Genomic DNA, 22,546 nt, shown 5'->3' with positions numbered 1-22,546 from the left:
CATATTACCTTCCTGAAACATATAGGTTTCATAGTTCTTGTTGTAGTGAAACAAATAATTGTAAGAAACATGAAACCAGAAGATGTTAAGAGTTCCAGGTGTTAGTCAACAGGGTTTATTAATTACAATTGAAATATATAACAAAGGAAGGGGTAAGGATCCGTACCTTATTTATGTCTTATGCAGATTAGTGATATACGTTATGCTTTTAATCAACCAGCATTGTGTTCATTTAGCTCATAATGTCATCCGTATATTTCTTTTAATCGAAAAATTATAGTTTGATTTTATCTTATTGTATTCATGACAACATACTTGGTTTCGTTAGTGTTTATTAAAAATGAGGTTATTTACTTTGATTAAGAAAATAAATACTTATTAATTACCCAAGTCGATATATCTTCTTTATACGCTTTAACAAATCATAATCTATATCTATATCTATTTCTATATTATCTATAAAGCATATAATATGACAAACTTGTAATTCAACCCATCCAAAGGAGACACCTGTAAAATTAAATGCTTCTTGTTTCGGTAGCCGACAATTAAACGAATAGTTTGCCGGACAATTGAATGGTTTTATTAACTTGCCATTTAATTCCAATGAATGAGCAAACAATATCACTAGGGAACACAAACGGCAGTTTTCAATTAATGAGTAATCAACGCTTATCATTTCCAGTGGCAGAATCTCTACCGAGTAATCCACCAAGATCCTGAATTTAAATCTTAAACTATATTGTTTTTTTTACCACGATCATTGTCGTGTTGGTCAGGAGTAGTAAAATATTATTATTGACTTGATTAATATTGTGCATGCAGTTCTCATACAATACAAATTAACATATTATTAATTTATTTTAAAGACAATATAGTAATTAAATAAGAAGCTTTCAGGGTCATAAAGATTATACTGTATGTAATAACAGTCAATTGTGTCATATTAAAACTACAATGTTTAACCTCAATAGTCGGACATACCAATCATTACCATAAATTTCTACTAACAACAGTAGCCGTGTGAGTAAAAAAGAGTAATATAAATTAAGAATTCCTAAAACAGAAGATTTCAAGTGGACTCACAGTTGCCTAAAAACATCATTCGCTTGAGACCTGTTTAACATGTGTGAAGCACACAATCGAAGATTAATTAATATGATAAAATGCAGAAGAAAAACAATAAAGATTGAAGCATACCTCCATCAAGTTGATGCACGACTGTAAGTTGGGCTCCAATAGCAACTACGGGGAAAGCGTCACCGAACATGGCATATATTTTTTAAGTACGTTTGCAAAATAAATAACATTAAATAAGTATTGTAACAACTCAAGTTCTATATATTTTTAAGCATAATATTCAGAATTACTGAATTTGAGTTTCTACGATTTTCGTTGCGAGACCACATAGGTTAGTCCTTAGACTATGCAAAGCATCACTTGTAAGTAAAAAATTGTCATAGTTATGACTACAATTTTATTACTATTTCGCAGATAAAGATATAAAAATGATTGGAATAAAAACCAACTAAAATATTTGATTAAAAACTAAAACAAAAATAAAGTGAGAAATAAATGCCTATTACCCACTAATTTCTCAATTGTGATGGTAGGCGATGAGAAACTTCATATCCAAATTTAACGATCATTTGCAAGGTGGAAAAAGATTAAACCATTTATGGGTTTAAAAAGAAAATTCACAAATGGATATAATCCATTCGATAATAAACAAACCCTTTTCCAACTTCAAATAAACTAATCCTAGATAAACTATTTTTCTGGTTTAAAAGAAGAAATAGAAAATCACCCCATGGGCATAACATCCTAACATTCTTAATTGTCAATACTTCACAAAAATATAATAAAGAAAAATTGTTAATTAAATGATTATTTGTGTAGTGAAACCAATTGTAAAATTTCTAAATAAATGTACCACATACGAAGGTTAATGCCTTAAATAAAATTGCGCTTCCATGAAATTGAGAAGTAAGGATTTGAACTATTCATTGATCCTTCCAAAATTTACTAGCGCATTCATCATATCTACAATTTCTGGCATCAACTTTAGCATTGTGAATTCGACCATAAGTTAATTATATTAAAGAAAATCAAAAGTAGCATAAGTTTCACTGCTTTGGCACTTTGATAAATCAACTATATAATTGCTACCGCATAAATGTCAAAATAGACTAACCTTTCCACAATTCTTATAATGGCAAACATAGTCTTCTACTTTGTGATTTTGAGAATCCTTTCTTAGAGCTCCAGTATCAATAAATGTTTTCTCTCAACCTTTATTGTTGCACAAGAACTGAACTTGAGTGTTGGTTTCGGTTCAGGTTCTATGGACTATATTTTCTGTCTTCTCTTGCAAGTTGTAATGCCTTCATTTGAGATTTTGATCACTGCTAACCTGTGACCCATTTCAAAACCAAGTTTTTTCCACATGTAGCTGCAACATCCTATGGTACCCTGGGTGAATAAGATTCATGTAACTTAGTAATCTGCAGGAATAAAATAAATGAAATAATATATAGCAATACAGACCAACGATAATCAGCATAAGTGAACCATCACATCTGATTGCATGATTAAGGTTTCGTACAAAATTAGAATCTCAAATGAAATCCTAATTCCATTTAGGGTTTGTTGACTTCAAACGAAATCTGAACAAATAAGTGCCTAAACAAACTGATTTAGTGAAAAAATACCTTTGATGAATATGATGATCGAGAATAATTAACGACAAAGATAGAATCTGAAATTTGAATAAGAGGATTTAAGAGTTTGATTTGGGAATGGAACTTCAATCAAACTTAATTAGAAGAGCTAGGGCGATTAGAGATAGCGGGTTTCTTTTCGTTATGGCAGTGAAAAGGTTATGCGGAAGTCAAATAGATTCACTATTACTGGATTCAATGTCACACATCAGTAATCAGATTAAATGTGCAATTAGTCATACGGCGACTGTGAATCCTAGAACCCTGATTTGAGCTTTCTAAATTAACCGTCATGTCTTCGTTTGATGGATGCCGCAAAGCAAATTTGAAGACGAAGACTGAAACGGGATTTGAATGAACAATTAATCTTGTAATGAATCTCTGTTTCAGTCCATATTAAATCAAATAAACGAAATTTTGGAAGAGCTGTAAGGTATTAGGGTTTACAATTAAAGCCATTGTGAAGAAACGGTGAAGAAATGGGTAATTTGATATCCGGGTTTTGAGGATCTGACTGCTAGAACCATGACCCGCGAGTTTATAAGGCTAAATCAGTAAGAGGCCTCTATTCAGAAATCAAGCAATCTAGTGGCTCTAGAAGGGGTGGGGAGCGACGTGAGAGCGACACGTAGATTTTTATGGTAGACAATTATATATATATATATATATATATATATATATATATATATATATATATTTGTGTGTGTGTTTATGGGTTTAATTACTAATGAAACAACTAATTTTAGAATATTTTAACAAATTATTAGGCTACAAAATATCTTGTTCATGAAAATTTGTGATGTAGAGAAAGTTTAGCAAGCTTTCATTCTCTATATATTTGATCTCCAAACAGACCAAAATTATAAGCAAAATGGGTATCGAACAATTGGGCATCTTCATTCTCATAACAACTGCAATAGTTGTAGCTCGGGCGGACGATATTGCGGTAGGAAATAAACATATTGTGGTAACGGGTGCTGGGCCATGTACAGAAGGAACAAAGTATATTGTTGGAGATGATAAAGGATGGCAACAAGGTGTTGATTACAATGCTTGGGTCCAGGGGAAGGATTTCCGTGTTGGAGACATATTGGGTATATTCTTGTCATCTTCATACATGACTCATTGTTATTTTTGCACGTAATTATGTATGTCATGAAGGAGGCAAGCAAGCTAACTAACTAATTTATATTACTTGTTGATGCAGTGTTTGATTTGACATTTAACCATTGTATCTTAGTGGTTGACGAAGACGGGATTAACAGATGTTGTGGTGCTTCACGTATTGTGGATGTTAGGGAGCTTGGACGTCATGAGATAGTCCTTACAGCACCAGGAAAATTTGGCTTCATGAGTCATGTTGGGGATGATTGTATGAAGGGCATGAAGTTTCTCGCCATTGTCAAAGCAAAATGAAATTCTGGATACTTAACAAGGACATGACAAGTTTTTATGTTCTCGAACGTAACATAAATATATATATATATATACTTTTGTTGTTTGTTAATAATATTTTATGTTGGTTAGAACCAATTTCGGTCATGAACCTTCTTTTTTACATAATAATGAATTTTAGATTTTTATCATCGATATCAATTGTTTAGCTTTTGTAGCTAGCTAAATTTTGTGTTCAAATATCACAAGATTTTACTATATATTGACGATAAGTAATATGTTCAAACCTTGGTTCAAAAAACAAGTATTCATTCCCCTTCTGTTCGTCCATCATTTCACACACCACACATACTCGACTTTGAAATTCACGTGTCTTACTACTAGATTTCAAACATCTGTAACAAGTTGGTAACCTTTTTTTACATTATTCCCTCAACTTTTTTAATTGTTAAATACCCAATAAACTTAACTTTATACTTAGCAATCAAAAGTTTTTTTTAGTGTTCCAACATGTTTTAAAAACCTAACTACATATATATAATAGTTATTAGCTATACATAAAGCAGGAGCTACAACCTCAATTAATATTAACATTTTAAGAGTTTCACAATTTCTAAAGCACAATATACAAGTTTAAAGAGAGGCCATAGAGTAATTGTATTATTTAATACTACGTGTGTTTCAATTTTGTTTTAATAAGTTATAATTTTCCCATTATCTTTGCTAATTTTTTATGAATTTAAGCAGTATTAACTTTTCCACACCTCCATCTTTATCCACACCAGTTTTTATAAATTTAAGAAATATTTATTTTCTTACACTATTTCCTTAAAAATATCTTTGAGTATATTATGTTTTAAGTAAATTCAAACATATTGTCTCAACATTTTTATTTTTATCTACCTTTTGATATAAATATTTTAACACTCCAACCCGGAAAAGGCTGACGTGACATGTGAACCTTTGTGAGGGAAAAATTACGAAATGAGCCGAATGCCCAATAGGGACAACAGGCTCAAGTTACAAGTATAAATAGATGAAGTTACAACATAACATAAAATGATACAATGCAAAGTAAATCAAGTCAATCAAATAAATCGTATCATATGGATGGTACCGAAACACAAAACATATAACATACCACTGGGGCTACATTGCACTATAGAACTAGTCATTTTACAACGCGATTGCGGTGTTGGAAAGCACTAAAACATCCACTAACATACCATACATATCCATATACACAGGATCGATCCATACGCCTCCTAATAGCCATGGACTACAATTTTCGTTAAGAGACGCCATAATTTAGGGTCACCGTCACGACCAGTGCCACACCATTGATGCCACAATGTCATACTTGCGATCACCACCACAAGTAGGAATATGCTCGTGTAACAGAATACAACAAATGGAATGGTACTTCAATAGAATACCTTAAGCATGCTCTAAAAACGTCAAATCAAACAAATAATCAAACATTAATATCGGAAAATGCGACAATGAGTACAATACAGTCATAATTCAATCACATGCTTTAAAGGCCAAATTAAATATCAATAACAAGATATATAAGCTCAATATGAATGAACATGCAGTTAATATATTACTGGGCAACGTATAACATATTGGAAAAACCAAGTGTAACTTGAAACCAACAAATCTTGGTTCATGATACCCTGCCAATACAGCTGATCGTTTATATATATGATGTACCGTTGTGTATCCACCACACCCGGATACATTATCAATGTTTTGTTTCCCAAGATGTTTGAAATTCATATTACCTTCCTGAAACATATAGGTTTCATAGTTCTTGTTGTAGTGAAACAAATAATTGTAAGAAACATGAAACCAGAAGATGTTAAGAGTTCCAGGTGTTAGTCAACAGGGTTTATTAATTACAATTGAAATATATAACAAAGGAAGGGGTAAGGATCCGTACCTTATTTATGTCTTATGCAGATTAGTGATATACGTTATGCTTTTAATCAACCAGCATTGTGTTCATTTAGCTCATAATGTCATCCGTATATTTCTTTTAATCGAAAAATTATAGTTTGATTTTATCTTATTGTATTCATGACAACATACTTGGTTTCGTTAGTGTTTATTTAAAATGAGGTTATTTACTTTGATTAAGAAAATAAATACGTATTAATTACCCAAGTCGATATATCTTCTTTATACGCTTTAACAAATCATAATCTATATTATCTATAAAGCATATAATATGACAAAATTGTAATTCAACCCATCCAAAGGAGACACCTGTAAAATTAAATGCTTCTTGTTTCGGTAGCCGACAATTAAACGAATAGTTTGCCGGACAATTGAATGGTTTTATTAACTTGCCATTTAATTCCAATGAATGAGCAAACAATATCACTAGGGAACACAAACGGCAGTTTTCAATTAATGAGTAATCAACGCTTATCATTTCCAGTGGCAGAATCTCTACCGAGTAATCCACCAAGATCCTGAATTTAAATCTTAAACTGTATTGTTTTTTTTACCACGATCATTGTCGTGTTGGTCAGGAGTAGTAAAATATTATTGACTTGATTAATATTGTGCATGCAGTTCTCATACAATACAAATTAACATATTATTAATTTATTTTAAAGACAATATAGTAATTAAATATGAAGCTTTCAGGGTCATAAAGATTATACTGTATGTAATAACAGTCAATTGTGTCATATTAAAACTACAATGTTTAACCTCAATAGTCGGACATACCAATCATTACCATAAATTTCTACTAACAGTAGCCGTGTGAGTAAAAAAGAGTAATATAAATTAAGAATTCCTAAAACAGAAGATTTCAAGTGGACTCACAGTTGCCTAAAAACATCATTCGCTTGAGACCTGTTTAACATGTGTGAAGCACACAATAGAAGATTAATTAATATGATAAAATACAGAAGAAAAACAGTAAAGATTGAAGCATACCTCCATCAGGTTGATGCACGACTGTAAATTGGGCTCCAATAGCAACTACGGGGAAAGCGTCACCGAACATGGGATATATTTTTTAAGTACGTCTACAAAATAAATAACATTAAATAAGCATTGTAACAACTCAAGTTCTATATATTTTTTAAGCATGATGTTCAAAATTATCGAATTTGAGTTTCTACGATTTTCGTTGCGAGACCACATAGGTTAGTCCTTAGATTATGCAAAGCATCACTTGTAAGTAAAAAAGTGTCATAATTATGACCACAATTTTATTACTATTTTGCATATAAAGATATAAAACTGATTTGAATAATAACCAACTAAAATATTTGATTAAAAACCAAAACAAAAATGAAGTGAGAGATAAATGTATATTACCCACTAATTTCTCAATTGTGATGGTAGGTGATGAGAAACTTCATTTTCAAATTTAACGATCATTTGCAAGGTGGAAAAATATTAAACCATTTATGGGTTTGAAAAGAAATTCACAAATGGATATAATCCATTCAATAATAAACAAACACTTTTCCAACTTCAAATAAACTAATCCTAGATAAACTATTTTTCTGGTTTAAAAGAAGAAATAGAAAATCACCCCATGGGCATAACATCCTAACATTCTTAATTGTCAATACATCACAAAAATATAATAAAGAAAAAGTGTTAATTAAATGATTATTTGTGTAGTGAAACCAATTGTAGACTTTCTAAATAAATGTACCACATACGAAGGTTAATACCTTAAATAAAATTGCGCTTCCATGAAATTGAGAAGTAAGGATTTGAACTATTCATTGATCCTTCTATAATTTACTTGCGCATTCATCATATCTACAATTTTTGGCATCAACTTTAGCATTGCGAATTCGACCATAAGTTAATTATATAAAAGAATGTTAGTACACGGTTTTGCGTCTTGAGTCTTTGTATTTATCGTTAATGTATTTCTCGTTTTATTTAAGTAATAAAGTGTTAAGTTATTATCGTAGTTCGTTAAAGTATAGGCTAGTTCGTTAAGGATGTTTAATGAACTAGTTCTAAGTTAGTGTCCCTCCTGATTCGTTAACGATGTTTAACGAATCAGGGGATGATTCGTTAAGTTATATATATTTTATGTATGTAAAGAAGTGGATGCTAGTTCGTTACGGAATGTGTAACGAACTAGATCCATCTTCTATTTATAGTGGTTTCAGTCCACTGTTTATTTAAGTTTTGAGTTAGATTATCGAACCTCTTCCCAAATATCCTCTCGAGCTTTAATGTTAATATTATACACATACATACAACTAATATAACTTATAACATACAATCAAGTGCAATGATAAACTAGATCCGTATTAGGGTTAATTATATATATATATATATATCAGATATGTGATATGAATGTTAGATTAACGTGTTCAAACAAGTGGTATTAGAGCTTTCGGTGCTCTTTTTGCTCTTTATTTGATAGTTAATTCGTTAATTAAGGACTATTAAGTGTTACTTTGATATAGTTTTATATTCGGTTTGAGTTTGATCAAATTGAGTTTGATTCGAACTTGTTATGGATTGATTGGATTGGTTTTGTGGTGTGTAATGTATTGGGAAGTGGTTGTGAATTGGAATTGATATTTGGTTCGGATTGGTGTGGTTATTGGATTGGATCTGGTTTAAGACAAAAAAATGGGATTGTTTTGGTTAGATCGGATGCGAGTTAATTAGTAATTGATTACGGAATGATTTGTGTTGGATTTGTGTTGTGTTTACGAGTTTATTGATAGGTGAATTGAATGATTTGGTGGTGTTTTGGTTATGTATTATAGATTTATGACCGGGTTGAGTGTTCATATGTTTTTCCAGAAATTTGGTAAATATGAGTTTGAAGGTTTGAAGATTTGAATATTCAACCTAATTCGTTAACCTTTTAGTCTAATTCGTTAACCTTTTGGCTAATTCGTTAATGTTATTAGCTGATTCATGAACCATTTCGCTACGTATTTTAATTCGTGTTACCTAATTCGTGTGTCACGTGTATCTCCTCGTTAACTGTAATCATAACAACTTTTGCCATGTGGCAATTGTTGTCAGGTGTTTGTTACAACCGTTGTAACTACCTAATTCGCTATAGGTTGATTCGTCATCAACTGAAGCTTATTCGTCACTTAATTCGCTAAGCAGACACTTAGTGATTCGTTAAAGAAAATCATCTGATTCGTAGACCACTTGATTCGTTACATGACTTAATTCGTGAACCAGTTCGTCACAATTACTGTTTCTATTTAATTACCTGAATACTCCTAACTTCGTTAAGTTGTGATTCGTTACTTACTGTTCATAGTTCTTTATCTACTTTTCACAGTTCATTACATTAATTTTCAATTTAACCCCTGAAGTTTGAGAAAATTGATTATTTTAGCAAACATGGCCGGTATGTATGCATTAGCTTCCCAAAATATGTTAATGCAACAAATGTTACAACTGGATACCGAGATCGGTTCACATTCAAGTTGTCCACGTTTGTATGCATTAGCTTCCTAAAATATGTTAATGCAATGGGAACCCCGTTCCAGTGCTCATCTAGGGTCAATTCACCCTGATTGTTCGTATTGTTTAGATGAAGTTTACACCATTCCAATGATTGGGGATGAGACTATGTCACACCCTCAAAATCCACTAACGGAGTTTTACCGTTAGAGGGTGTGAACAAACAGGATCGGAATCATTAGTTATAATCAAACCATAAAAACATTGATGAAAATAAGTGCCGAAGCGTAAAAGCATAAACCAAGTGTTGGGCCACGCAGAACGACTTAAAAACCCAAGTAATAATAGTTTAAAACATGTTTGCATAACAGTAATGTTCAAAACCATGCATGATCCTATACCGCGCGCCCGCCTCGGCTACCTGAGAATAACATACTAAAAGTGTCAACACGAGGTTGGTGAGTTCACAAGTTTATATAAAATAAAGCATTTAGCGTTTTGCGTTCAGCGTTCTGCGTTCAGCGTTTTGCATTTAGCGTTTAGCGTTTACCAGATAGTGTTAAATCAATTATATATCGATAGGTAGCTAGCCTATACAACAAGTATTACTAAGTGTTCGACACCGAAGCTGACTGTTTATCATGTGCCTTGCCACCAGGTCTATCCCGACCATGGTAATGTGTTAGCCAAAATTACACCCACTCGACCTCCAGTCGAGCTTAGCGTTGGGTGGGGTTTGTCAAACCCAGTAGTACTACTCAACAGTGACTCGCTATTTTCCAATACTAAACGGTTCGATGTGTAGGACTTCAATTGTTTCGTTTGCCACTTAGCCTTTACAAGTGATATATAATTTACTAACAAAATCTAAAAGCGTTTTCGGAGTATGTTATCTCCCCCAAGTGAAAAGCGTTTAAAGAGTTTAAAAGGGGTAAGTGAAACTCACTGTTTGCGAAGAATTCCCGAAAACAAGTCACCCAAGTGATGCGCGTCGCAGAAAACTCTCACTAGCGTTCTATAACAACAAGGAGATTTTCTAAGAGTCGGAACTATTATCAAGTCTTTAGACTCGGCACATAATACCTATGAACAAAATACGTTTCGTGTTTCGTTTGTGACTCGTGTGTGACTTTACAAGCACATTTGTGATACGTTACGTGTGTGAACAACTATTTACGTGTTAAGTGTTAATGGTGTACATATTTAGCAAATATTCCCCGCAAGGGCAATTTGGTCAAAACATAACAATCATCTAGTTAGGGTTTCATATTTTATACCTTAAAAACGCAGGAATAGCCAAGTGACACGTGAGAGGTGCTTAGAAACGAGTGTAGGATGCTTCAATTGTTAAAACCAAGATCAAACAAGGGTGGTATGGTGGTGGTGAGGGGCTGCCGATCGCAAGGAGAGGGAGAGAGAGAGCCGTCGGTTTAGGGAGGGGGGGGAGAGGGAGTTAGGGTTTATATTAATATTATTTAATAACAATATGTTACACTTAAGTCCCTCAACTTTCAAATGTTACTTTTCTAGCTTATTTTAACTAGTTCTTGTTTCTTATCTAGCATCACACATAATATAATCAAGTATCACATATGTCTAACACATAATTATCACATAATTATTGTTTTGACGTTTTTCGTTTATTCACCAATTGTTTGCGTCAACTCGTTTGCGTTTCGGTGCAATTCCCGAAAGACTACACATGTAGTAGTTGTCAAGCGTCTTAAATGTAATGAGATGTGCGTTATGGATCCAATGATCTTAAGTTTGAATTGACGGAGTCTGAGTTAACAGAGTTAACCTGAAATCGACGGGTGTCACATCATTCCCATGTTAAAGAATTTTCGTCCCGAAAATTTGAGTCAAGTCGCGATGAGTGTCTGAAAGTAAGAAAAAAAATTTCAGTTTGTCATATCATCCCCTAGTAGAAAGAAATTTCGTCCCGAAATTTAATTTATACCTCCGGTGATTTCTGACGGTTTGCTGGGTTTCGTGGTTTTCTGTGTTTGGTCAGCCCTTCAAAAAGGTGAGGATACTTTTTTATCATTTGATCCTCGCGTTCCCACGTGAACTCCGGTCCACGTCTCGAGTTCCAACGAATCTTAACGATTGGAATCTTGCTGTGCTTGAGTGTTTTGGTTTCCCAATCCAAAACTTTGACTGGTTCTTCAATGAAGCGTAGCTGTTCATCAACTTGCAATTCGTCCAAAGGAACTGCTTGGGTTTCATCGGAAAGGCATTTCTTCAAATTGGATACGTGGAATACATTGTGTACGCCACTGAGTTCTGTTGGCATACGCCACCGGACCAACGCGCTCAGTAATTCGGTAAGGACCAACGTATCGTGGGTTGAGTTTGTTTCGCTTCCCAAAGCGAACCACACCTTTCCAAGGTGAGACTTTGAGTAATACTTGATCGTTCACTTGAAATTCGAGAGGCTTTCGGCGCCTGTCGGCGTAACTCTTTTGACGATCCCGTGTTGCTGCCATGCGGTTTCGGATTTGAACAATCTTTTCAGAGGTTTCGAGTACCAGTTCTGGACCAGTGATTTGGCTGTCACCCACCTCTGCCCAGCAGAGAGGTGATCGACACTTCCGTCCGTACAACGCTTCAAACGGCGCTTCTTTAATACTTGCGTGGTAGCTGTTATTATACGAAAATTCTACAAAGGGTAAGTGGGGTTCCCAACTTTTTCCGAAATCCAACACGCATGCACGCAACATGTCCTCCAAGGTCTGAATGGTGCGTTCACTTTGCCCATCCGTCTGAGGATGGTATGCAGTGCTCATATCAAGACGGGTGCCTAGTGCGCTCTGTAGTGACTTCCAAAAGTGCGAAGTGAAACGAGAATCTCGATCAGAAATGATTGAGACAGGCACTCCGTGTCTAGACATTACTTTTCCTTCATGTAGATGCAAGTCAATCTTTCCATTTTGTCCGATTCCTTAATCGCTAAGAAGTGTGCAGACTTAGTCAATCGGTCAACGATCACCCAGATGGTATCGTATCCCGTCGGTGTTTTGGGTAATCCCGTGATAAAATCCATTGAAATGTGTTCCCATTTCCACATTGGAAGATCCGGTTGCTGTAGCAGGCCAGATGGTTTCTGATATTCTATTTTGACTCTTGCGCAAGTCAAACATTTGCTCACGTAGTTGGCAATGTCGGCTTTCATGTTTGGCCACCAGTATAGTGCCTTTAAGTCATGGTACATTTTATCTGAGCCAGGGTGGATAGAATATCAGGACTTGTGAGCTTCGTCCATCACTAGAGTTCTCAACTCTCCGTATCGTGGAACCCAAATCCGGTTCTCGAAATATCGGACCCCGTCCGATTTGGTTTCGAGTTGCCTGTTCATGCCCCGCATGAGTTCTGATGGAAGATTATCATCTTTCAAGGCTTCGAGTTGCGCATCGCGAATCTGATCGCGTAAGTTGGCATGAATCGTGAGTTGCAATGCTCGCACTCGCCTGGGTTTATCGTTTTCTTTTCTGCTGAGAGCGTCGGCCACAACATTGGCCTTTCCAGGGTGGTACTTGATGGCACAATCATAATCCTTAAGCAGCTCGACCCAACGACGCTGTCGCATGTTCAGCTCCTTCTGATCGTAGATATGTTGGAGACTCTTGTGGTCGGTGTAAATGGTAAACTTGGTACCGTACAAGTAATGCCTCCATATCTTAAGGGCAAACACCATAGCTCCAAGTTCTAAGTCATGGGTCGTGTAGTTCTTCTCGTGAATCCGTAGTTGTCGAGAGGCATAGGCTATAACCTTCTCGAGTTGCATCAACACGCAACCGAGACCTTGTATCGATGCGTCACAATGTACCTCAAAATTCTCTGTTCCCTCGGGGAGGGCTAGAATAGGGGCGCTACAGAGTTTGGTTTTCAACAGTTGGAAGGCGGATTCTTGCGCGTCACCCCAATTGTACTTAGTTCCCTTGTGAGTCAAAGCGGTGAGGGGTTGAGCAATCTTTGAAAATCCCTCGATAAAACGCCGGTAGTAGCCAGCCAGTCCTAGGAATTGCCGCACCTCAGTCGGAGTCTTAGGTGCTTCCCAGTTTTTGATAGCCTCTACCTTACCGGGATCGACATGGATACCATTCTCGTTGATCACATGTCCTAAAAAGTGAACCTCGCGAAGCCAAAATTCGCATTTCGAGAGTTTAGCGTACAGTTGTTCCTTCTTCAACAATTCCAGAATTAACCTCAAGTGTTCTTCGTGGACAACCTCATTCTTGGAGTAGACGAGAATATCATCAATAAAAACAATCACAAACTTGTCGAGGTACGCCTTGCATACTCGATTCATGAGATCCATAAATACGGCTGGTGCGTTGGTTAAGCCAAAAGGCATAACTGAAAACTCGAAGTGACCGTACCGAGTCCTGAATGCCGTCTTTGAAATATCTTCTTTGCGCACTCTTAGTTGATGGTAACCAGATCTCAGATCGATCTTCGAGTAGTAACTCGATCCTTGAAGCTGGTCAAACAGATCATCAATTCGGGGTAAGGGTTAACGGTTCTTAATCGTCACCTTGTTTAGTTCTTTGTAGTCGATGCACATGCGGAAAGTCCCGTCCTTCTTTCGAACAAATAAGGCAGGGGCTCCCCATGGCAATGATCTAGGTCGGATAAAACCTTTATCCAACAAATCTTGCAACCGAGTGGACAACTCCTGGAGCTCCGCCGGTGCGAGTCGGTACGGGGCTCGTGCTATGGGCGCTGCACCGGGGGTCAATTCGATTTGGAATTCGACTTGTCGAATAGGAGGGATTCCGGGCAAATGCTCCGGGAAAACTTCCAGAAAATCTCACACAATCGGTATATCTTCGATTTGCTTCTCCTCTACGGGTTTCTCGACAATATGCGTTAAAATTGCCGGGTGCCCCTTTCGTAGATACTTCTGCGCCTTCATGAGGGTGATGACGCTGGTGGTCATATCGCTTTTCTCGCCCTGAATCGAAATGATCTCGCCGGAAGGGGTAGTGATGTGGACTATCTTGTCGTGACATATAATCTCCGCTCGGTTCTCAGATAACCAGTCCATGCCGACAACGACATCGAAACTACCAAGCGTAAAAGGTATAAGGTCGATATCAAAAATATGACCTGACAGTTTCAACTTACATCCCGCAAGTACATGAGTCGTTTCTATAGACCTTCCGTCAGCTAATTCAACAGGAAACTTAGCATCTAACGGGGTTGGAGTTAAGTCTAAGAGTTTACTAAAGGCTTTCGACACAAAACTCCTATCAGCTCCAGTGTCAAACAAAACAGAAGCAAAACAGTCGTTCACAGGAAACTTACCAGTCACCACATATGAATCGTTGCGGGCTTGACCCGACGCAATGACGAAAGCTCTTCCTTTACCATTGCTTCCGCCACCGCTGTTGCCTCCATTATTCTCGTTCTGTTTTAGTTTGGGACAATCCTTCCTGAAATGACCCTCTTGACCACACTCAAAACATCCCTTACTCGTCGTAGGTGGTTTAGGAGCACCCTTTTCCGCTAGGTCTCCCCTACATTCCTTGGCCTGATGACCCATTTTTCCGCATCTCAAACACTTGACGCGATCACACGGGCCAGCATGATGATAGTTGCACCTGTTGCATTTCGGGTGTTTCCCAGCATAGCCGCTCAAACCCTGCCCGCTACCGTTGTTGTTATTGTTGTGACCCTGATTATTGAAGCTCCGAGTGAGTTCGGGCTTACGGTAGTGTTGTTGCTGTGGGGGGTTCGAGGATGAGGATCTGGTGTTGTCAAACTTTCTCTTTCCATTACTCGGGTTGTTGTTGCTGTTGTTGTCAGTGCTCAGGTTGTCACGGGCTTTAGTGGTTGAACCCCTAGGTGGTAACGCACCTTGGGTCACTGCTTGATCCGTCAGTTTGTGAGCTAATCGGATCGCTTGTTGAATCGTGGCTGGTCTGGAAGACGTCACCATGCCCTGAATTTGTGGTGCTAACCCATCAATGTACATCTCAATCCTCTTACTAGGCGGGTCTACCATCCATGGACACATCACAGCTAACTCGTGAGAACGGGTGGTGTAGGCTTCAATTTCGGAACCCACCATCTTCAACGACCAAAACTCGGATTCCAACTTTACAATCTCCTCTCGAGGACAATACTCTTCACGCATCATATTCTTGAACTCCTCCCAGTTCATAGCGTTAGCCAGTTCCAATCCAAGAATCTGCACATTTGAATTCCACCAAGTGAGAGCAGAATCTTCAAGTGTCCCAGCAGCAAATTTGACCCTACTGGCAGGTGGACAATTACACATCTCAAAGGCTGATTCGGCCTTCTCAGCCCAACGCAGGAAGCCTATAGCTCCCTCAGTGCCCTTAAACGAACTGGGCTTGCAATCCAGGTAGTTCTTGAAAGTACACGTTCCAGTTGGACCTCCAGCTTGATTCTGGACATGTGCGGCTAGAGCGGCCGTCGCGTGGTCGTTCAGCAGAGTTTGGAGTTCTGCTGCAGTCAAGTTGATGTTACCGCGACCGTGTCCAGCGTTTCTTCCAGCCATTTCCTAGAATCACAGGATAGATGTTAAACATGAATTCTCGGTTTCATATGCAACACACCATACATGTAATAAAAAGAAAGGTAAGAGAGAAATAAAAGGAACAAACATCACATCACAACCATATATTAATCCAAATAATAATTCATGATTAAAACCATTGTATTCGCTACAAAGTATTTAAGACCAATCCTTAAAATAATAGAAAATAATAGTTTGGATGGAGACAACCCCTCCATCTAGGTGTTATCATCCTTAGATGTCATCGTCTGAGGACACCTCTGAGTGTGCCTCCTCCTCAGCCGGTTCTTCCTCCGGTTCCTCTTCGGGTTCCTCCTTGGGATCTTCCTCGGAATCCTCCTCGGGCTCCTCTTCGGGATCTTCTTCGGGTTCCTCTTTCGGCTGCGCCTCAGGTTCGGCTGCGTTCTGAGCAACTTGCATTTGTAAGACGTCGCAACGCTCTAAAGCTATCTCGGTTCGGGTCCTTGCCACATGGAGTTGCTCTTGCAAGTCTATCATCTCGGCTTGCATTTTTTCTCATAATCTTCATCTGTTGATCACTAGCCTCTTGCATTTCCTTCATCGCCACTGTCAGCGGGAAATTTCCTCTTTAGTTTCGGTTCCATCCTTTAACAGTCCTGAAACGTTCGCTCTCGTATAGCGCATATAACCAACGTCATGCTCCAAAAAAGAAACAACAGCTGCGAGCATACTCTCTACAGGTTCGGTTATAGGTGGTAGGGTGTTGGGGTAAGCAGGACGACTTGGGTGAGGTAGTGGGGGAACTTGTTCGCGATAGACCATACGCCTAATCATATTCGGGTACCAATCCCAGCTAACTTCGTCTTCGTACATGCCTCCGGATAAGCGATACCTCTTCGGTGCAGGGGCTTCTAGCTCCGGGACTACTCGGGGTGGCGATGAGGTAGGTAACTGCGGTTCCTTCCCATGCGCATGAGTCATTTAATCGGATGATGATGACGGTGGCATCGACATCCCTACAGGTAAGCCGTGTATGCGCGCGTATGAGTGAATGAGGAAAAGAGATAAGACAACAAAGACTACACAAAACATATGCAGTGCGTATCATTATAACTAATGGGTCGTCGCGGTTATAGTCTAGTATGCATGCAATTTCTAGTTCGCTATAACCAATGGCTCTGATACCAATCTGTCACACCCTCAAAATCCACTAACGGAGTTTTAACGTTAGAGGGTGTGAACTAACAGGATCGTAATCATTAGTTATAATCAAACCATAAAAACATTGATGAAAATAAGTGCCGAAGCGTAAAAGCATAAACCAAGTGTTGCGCCACGCAGAACGACTTAAAAACCCAAGTAATAATAGTTTAAAACATGTTTGCATAACAGTAATGTTCAAAACCATGCATGATCCTATACCGCGCGCCCGCCTCGGCTACCTGAGAATAACATACTAAAAGTGTCAACACGAGGTTGGTGAGTTCACAAGTTTATATAAAATAAAGCGTTTAGCGTTTAGCGTTTTGCGTTCAGCGTTCTGCGTTCAGCGTTTTGCGTTTAGCGTTTAGCGTTTACCAGATAGTGTTAAATCAATTATATATCGATAGGTAGCTAGCCTATACAACAAGTATTACTAAGTGTTCGACACCGAAGCTGACTGTTTATCATGTGCCTTGCCACCAGGTCTATCCCGACCATGGTAATGTGTTAGCCAAAATTACACCCACTCGACCTCCAGTCGAGCTTAGCGTTGGGTGGGGTTTGTCAAACCCAGTAGTACTACTCAACAGTGACTCGCTATTTTCCAATACTAAACGGTTCGATGTGTAGGACTTCAATTGTTTCGTTTGCCACTTAGCCTTTACAAGTGATATATAATTTACTAACAAAATCTAAAAGCGTTTTCGGAGTATGTTATCTCCCCCAAGTGAAAAGCGTTTAAAGAGTTTAAAAGGGGTAAGTGAAACTCACTGTTTGCGAAGAATTCCCGAAAACAAGTCAACCAAGTGATGCGCGTCGCAGAAAACTCTCACTAGCGTTCTATAACAACAAGGAGATTTTCTAAGAGTCGGAACTATTATCGAGTCTCTAGACTCGGCACGTAATACCTATGCACAAAATACGTTTCGTGTTTCGTTTGTGACTCGTGTGTGACTTAACAAGCACATTTGTGATACGTTACGTGTGTGAACAACTATTTACGTGTTAAGTGTTAATGGTGTACATATTTAGCAAATATTCCCCGCAAGGGCAATTTGGTCAAAACATAACAATTATCCAGTAACAAGCACGTTTCATGCATTTTCACAAAGTTCAGCAACTAATTTCGTCACGACAGAATTCTACTTGAAAGACTACCCTATTCAACAGATCATAGTATCTCAACTAATTCACCAAAAATTGTCAAAAAAGCACACATATGTTAGGTTTCCAGAACATATTTTATTATATTTTTATTCCACATAGATTTCTCACAATGATCAAAACATTACAGCAAACTCATAACAGTCAAATTCATGCGCAACAGAATTTTATTTGAAATTCCCGTTAAATGAAAAATCTAATCAATGCAAGACCAATTGGGTTTGATTCTCAACTCAACATGTTAACTTCCAGAATTGGAACCAACCCATTTGGTCTTGTAGTTCACGAGATATAATATTTACAAAACAACCTAACAGCAGGTCTCACAATTCAGATTTGCACAACGTTTTTGTAAAATCATAAAAGTTAACTTGTACTCGACCAAAAATTACAAACTTGGACTTTATAGAAACTAGACTCAACATAGTACCCTGTGGTGTTAATAAACTCGACCAATTTCCAAATTAACATTTAGTTACAGTTGTCTAATCATAACTTACAATCTGTCCAGTACTAGTTTTGACCTTTAATCACATTTAAATCATTTGACTAACCAAAACACCTCCAAATTAGGCGTGGCTGGACTTTCTGAAAACTAGACTCAGAGTACTACCTTGTAGACTCATAATTAGCTCAGTTTGCTTTTATATTTAACAAGTTACACATCGTTAAAGTTTAACAATCACTGCTGTCAAAACTCAGCAAGCATAAACAATCATCTAACATGCATCCTATGCATACGACATAACTCCAAACATGTAAAGAACGTAATTAATCACCAAAATCAGTAATAACCCTCTAGGGTTTACAAACAATCAATGATTCATCAATCTTTCACCGTTCAAAATCACATATGACTATCAATATCAAACACTAACACATAATCAATCATCCTCTAGCCAATATCAATCATAAAACACTTAATACATGATATTCAATAGTTAGGGTTTCATATTTTATACCTTAAAAATGCAGGAATAGCCAAGAGACACGTGAGAGGTGCTTAGAAACGAGTGTAGGATGCTTCAATTGTGAAAACCAAGATCAAACAAGGGTGATATGGTGGTGGTGAGGGGCTGCCGATCGCAAGGAGAGGGAGAGAGAGAGCCGTCGGTTTAGGGAGGGGGGGGGGAGAGGGAGTTAGGGTTTATATTAATATTATTTAATAACAATATGTTACACTTAAGTCCCTCAACTTTCAAATGTTACTTTTCTAGCTTATTTTAACTAGTTCTTGTTTCTTGTCTAGCATCACACATAATATAATCAAGTATCACATATGTCTAACACATAATTATCACATAATTATTGTTTTGACGTTTTTCGTTTATTCACCAATTGTTTGCGTCAACTCGTTTGCGTTTCGGTGCAATTCCCGAAAGACTACACATGTAGTAGTTGTCAAGCGTCTTAAATGTAATGAGATGTGCGTTATGGATCCAATGATCTTAAGTTTGAATTGACGGAGTTTGAGTTAACGGAGTTAACCTGAAATCGACGGGTGTCACAGACTATTGGTTTTACACCTAAAGCTATCTCGCAATATTCGGTTGAGGAGAAGAAAACATTAGAAATTGAGACAAAAGCTTATTCTACTCTCACTATGGCTTTACCTGAAAACATCTTTCACCAAGTAGGGAGTATAAAGATTTGTGCCTCATTATTCCAACATATTCGTATGAGAAGTATGGGTAACACCGCTGAAAGCAAAAAGGTTATGCTCAAGTTTCAATTTAGAAACTTTAACCTGCATAAGGGTGAAACTGTTGAAGAGATGACAACAAGATTTAATCATTTGAAAGCTGAGATGGATAAGATTAGATTGGAAACTTCTGAGATTGATAAAATTGATACCATTAAATGTGCATTACCGAGTTCTTACTCGACTTTCTTGATGGTTCTGAAAGAGAATAATTATTTCAACAATGAAGATTTGACGGCATCAGAATTTATTCAAAAGATCGAAGCACGAGAATACGATCTTAAATGTCCAAAGTCGTCAAAAGATAGTCAAGATCCTGCATTTTATGGTGGAAGTATGCCATTAAGTTAAACCATTTCTCCCATCACTGCATTTCTAACACAAACTGCAAGCAATAATGCAACAAATATCTATAGTGATCCACGTGCTTGTTTTTACACAGTTGGAAATACTGGATCATCTGGTTTTTCTGATTCATCTGGAGGATCTGGGAATTTATCACCATCAAATCAATTCTCATCACAACCAAATGTGAACATGAGGGAGGCCGAACAAAATTTTGCTTTCTTATCTGCCTTCATGACTTCCTATGAGAATTTGGTTCGTAGTAAAATTGCTACAAGCGATTTGACTGATGAAGACTATGACCAAATTGATCCTGATGATTTGGAACTGATGGACTTAAAGTGAAATATGGCTACGATAGTCAGGAAAGTGAAAATGTTTATACAGAGAAAGGTTAAAGATCTTCCATCTTTGAACAAGAAATTGGGGTTTGATAAATTAAAGGTCAAGTGCTAGAACTGTCAAGCGTTTGGTCATTTTGCAAAAGAATGTGATAAGCCAAAGAAGGAGTACACTGGTCCCGGAAAGCAAGATCAGAACTCATCTGGTAAAAGTGGAAGTGATGCGGGAAAATCTTCTGGAGGCCAAGCAATGTTGTCTAACTTGGATGGGGATGACTAGTCATAAAGATTGTTGTGCAATAACAATCAAGAGAATCTGGTAATGTTTGGATTTCCTGAGAATTTTCAAGATGTAAGTGGAAGTGAACTATCTTCGGATGCTGATACCGAGTCTGATTCAGATGATTCAAGTGAAAAGCTTCCAACCACTTTCGCGTGTATGGCAAAAATCAGTGATTCAACCACGTCTGCTTACATGGCTAAGCAAAATGAGGTTAGTACTTCAACTTCTAAATTTTCTGCTAATGTTTCATTTGCCGATTGTGAAATCAACAAGCCTAAGATAGACTCCTTAAAACTTCAAAATGATAATTTGCTAAAAGAAATTGTTTTGTTAAAAGACACTTATAGACAATCCTTAACCTCTCAAATGAATTCAAGAGAGAAAATTGAGGCCTTAACTATAAGTAATCATGATCTTAAGGCTGAGTTATCGGTTAAAATGACTATCAATGATCAAAAGTTTCAAGAAATTTTGAAACATAGATCAAAGATAACCGAGCTTGAAAATGAGGTTCTTGATTTAAAGAACAAATTGAGCAAATTCAGAAACTCTTCCTTTTTGCTAAATGAAATAATTGAAGTATCTGGTAAGCAAAAATATTCAAAGAAAGGAATAGGTTTTGTTGAAATTCCACCACATTTTCAAAATATTTACAAACCAAATCCTTTAGCTAGAAAAGAAGAGGATGTGATTGTTAAAGAATCTGTGATTTCTGAAAAGGCAAAACCAGTTAAACCTGAAACTGTTAAAGCCCAACCTACAACTCAGAAACCACATGTTCAAAGCAACAAAGTCTTTGTTGAAAATGTTGACAAAGTCATCATTGAGGATATGTTCGAACCTGAAATCATACACAAGAACAAGAACATTCCATGTTCTAATCACATACTATGTGAACCTCATGAATTTGAGGAGGCGGTGTATGGTTCTCACACAACTCAGGTGAAACAAGATACTCATGTTAAAGTCAAACCAGTGAGGGTTAAGAAACCAGAAAAATCCAAAATTTCTGATGAGGATTTATTGCGTTTCATAAATCCAAATGTTTCCAAGCCATCTACTGGTCGTGTGTTTAAATTAAATGGGATAGACACGATGTTCACTGAGAAAGAAATTTCAATAAGTATCATTAAACCGGAACTGATTGAGAGTGTTTTTCACAATGAAAATTCAATGATTCAAGATCTTGAATGTCAGTATGCTCAAGCTAAAACATCAGTTTCATCTGATCCTTTGACTAATGCTAAGCAACTTTTAAAACATGCTAAGAAAGTCCAATTTGTAAAGTCAACGGGAACAAATACTTTGAAAAGTTTCTCAAATTTCTCTAACTTAGATTTTTATTTGAAAAAGATATCCGAGTTATCTGATGATTTAGCTTAGAGTTTTACAAAGAACGTGAGTCATCATCAACCTTCTGTATCATATGTTACTGCTAAATCTCAACACAAT

The 22,546-nt window shown here is 37.0% G+C and overlaps 1 protein-coding gene across 1 annotated transcript; it reads left to right on the top strand.

Annotated features, from left to right (window-relative positions):
• The first annotated feature begins 3,591 nt into the window (after positions 1–3,591).
• Positions 3,592–4,136, top strand: LOC143559872 (blue copper protein-like). Its single transcript, XM_077048314.1, has 2 exons — positions 3,592–3,814; positions 3,928–4,136. The coding sequence occupies exons 1-2, from the start codon at positions 3,592–3,594 to the stop codon at positions 4,134–4,136; spliced, it is 432 nt and encodes a 143-aa protein (XP_076904429.1).
• The last annotated feature ends 18,410 nt before the right edge of the window (positions 4,137–22,546 follow it).

The sequence above is a fragment of the Bidens hawaiensis genome, unplaced genomic scaffold (assembly GCF_021521415.1).
Source record: "Bidens hawaiensis isolate Kalapana, Puna unplaced genomic scaffold, B.hawaiensis_p1.1 tig00001093_1, whole genome shotgun sequence".
Lineage (NCBI taxonomy): Eukaryota > Viridiplantae > Streptophyta > Magnoliopsida > Asterales > Asteraceae > Bidens > Bidens hawaiensis.
Note: the sequence above shows the minus strand (reverse complement) of the source record. Positions and strands in the feature narration are given on the sequence as shown.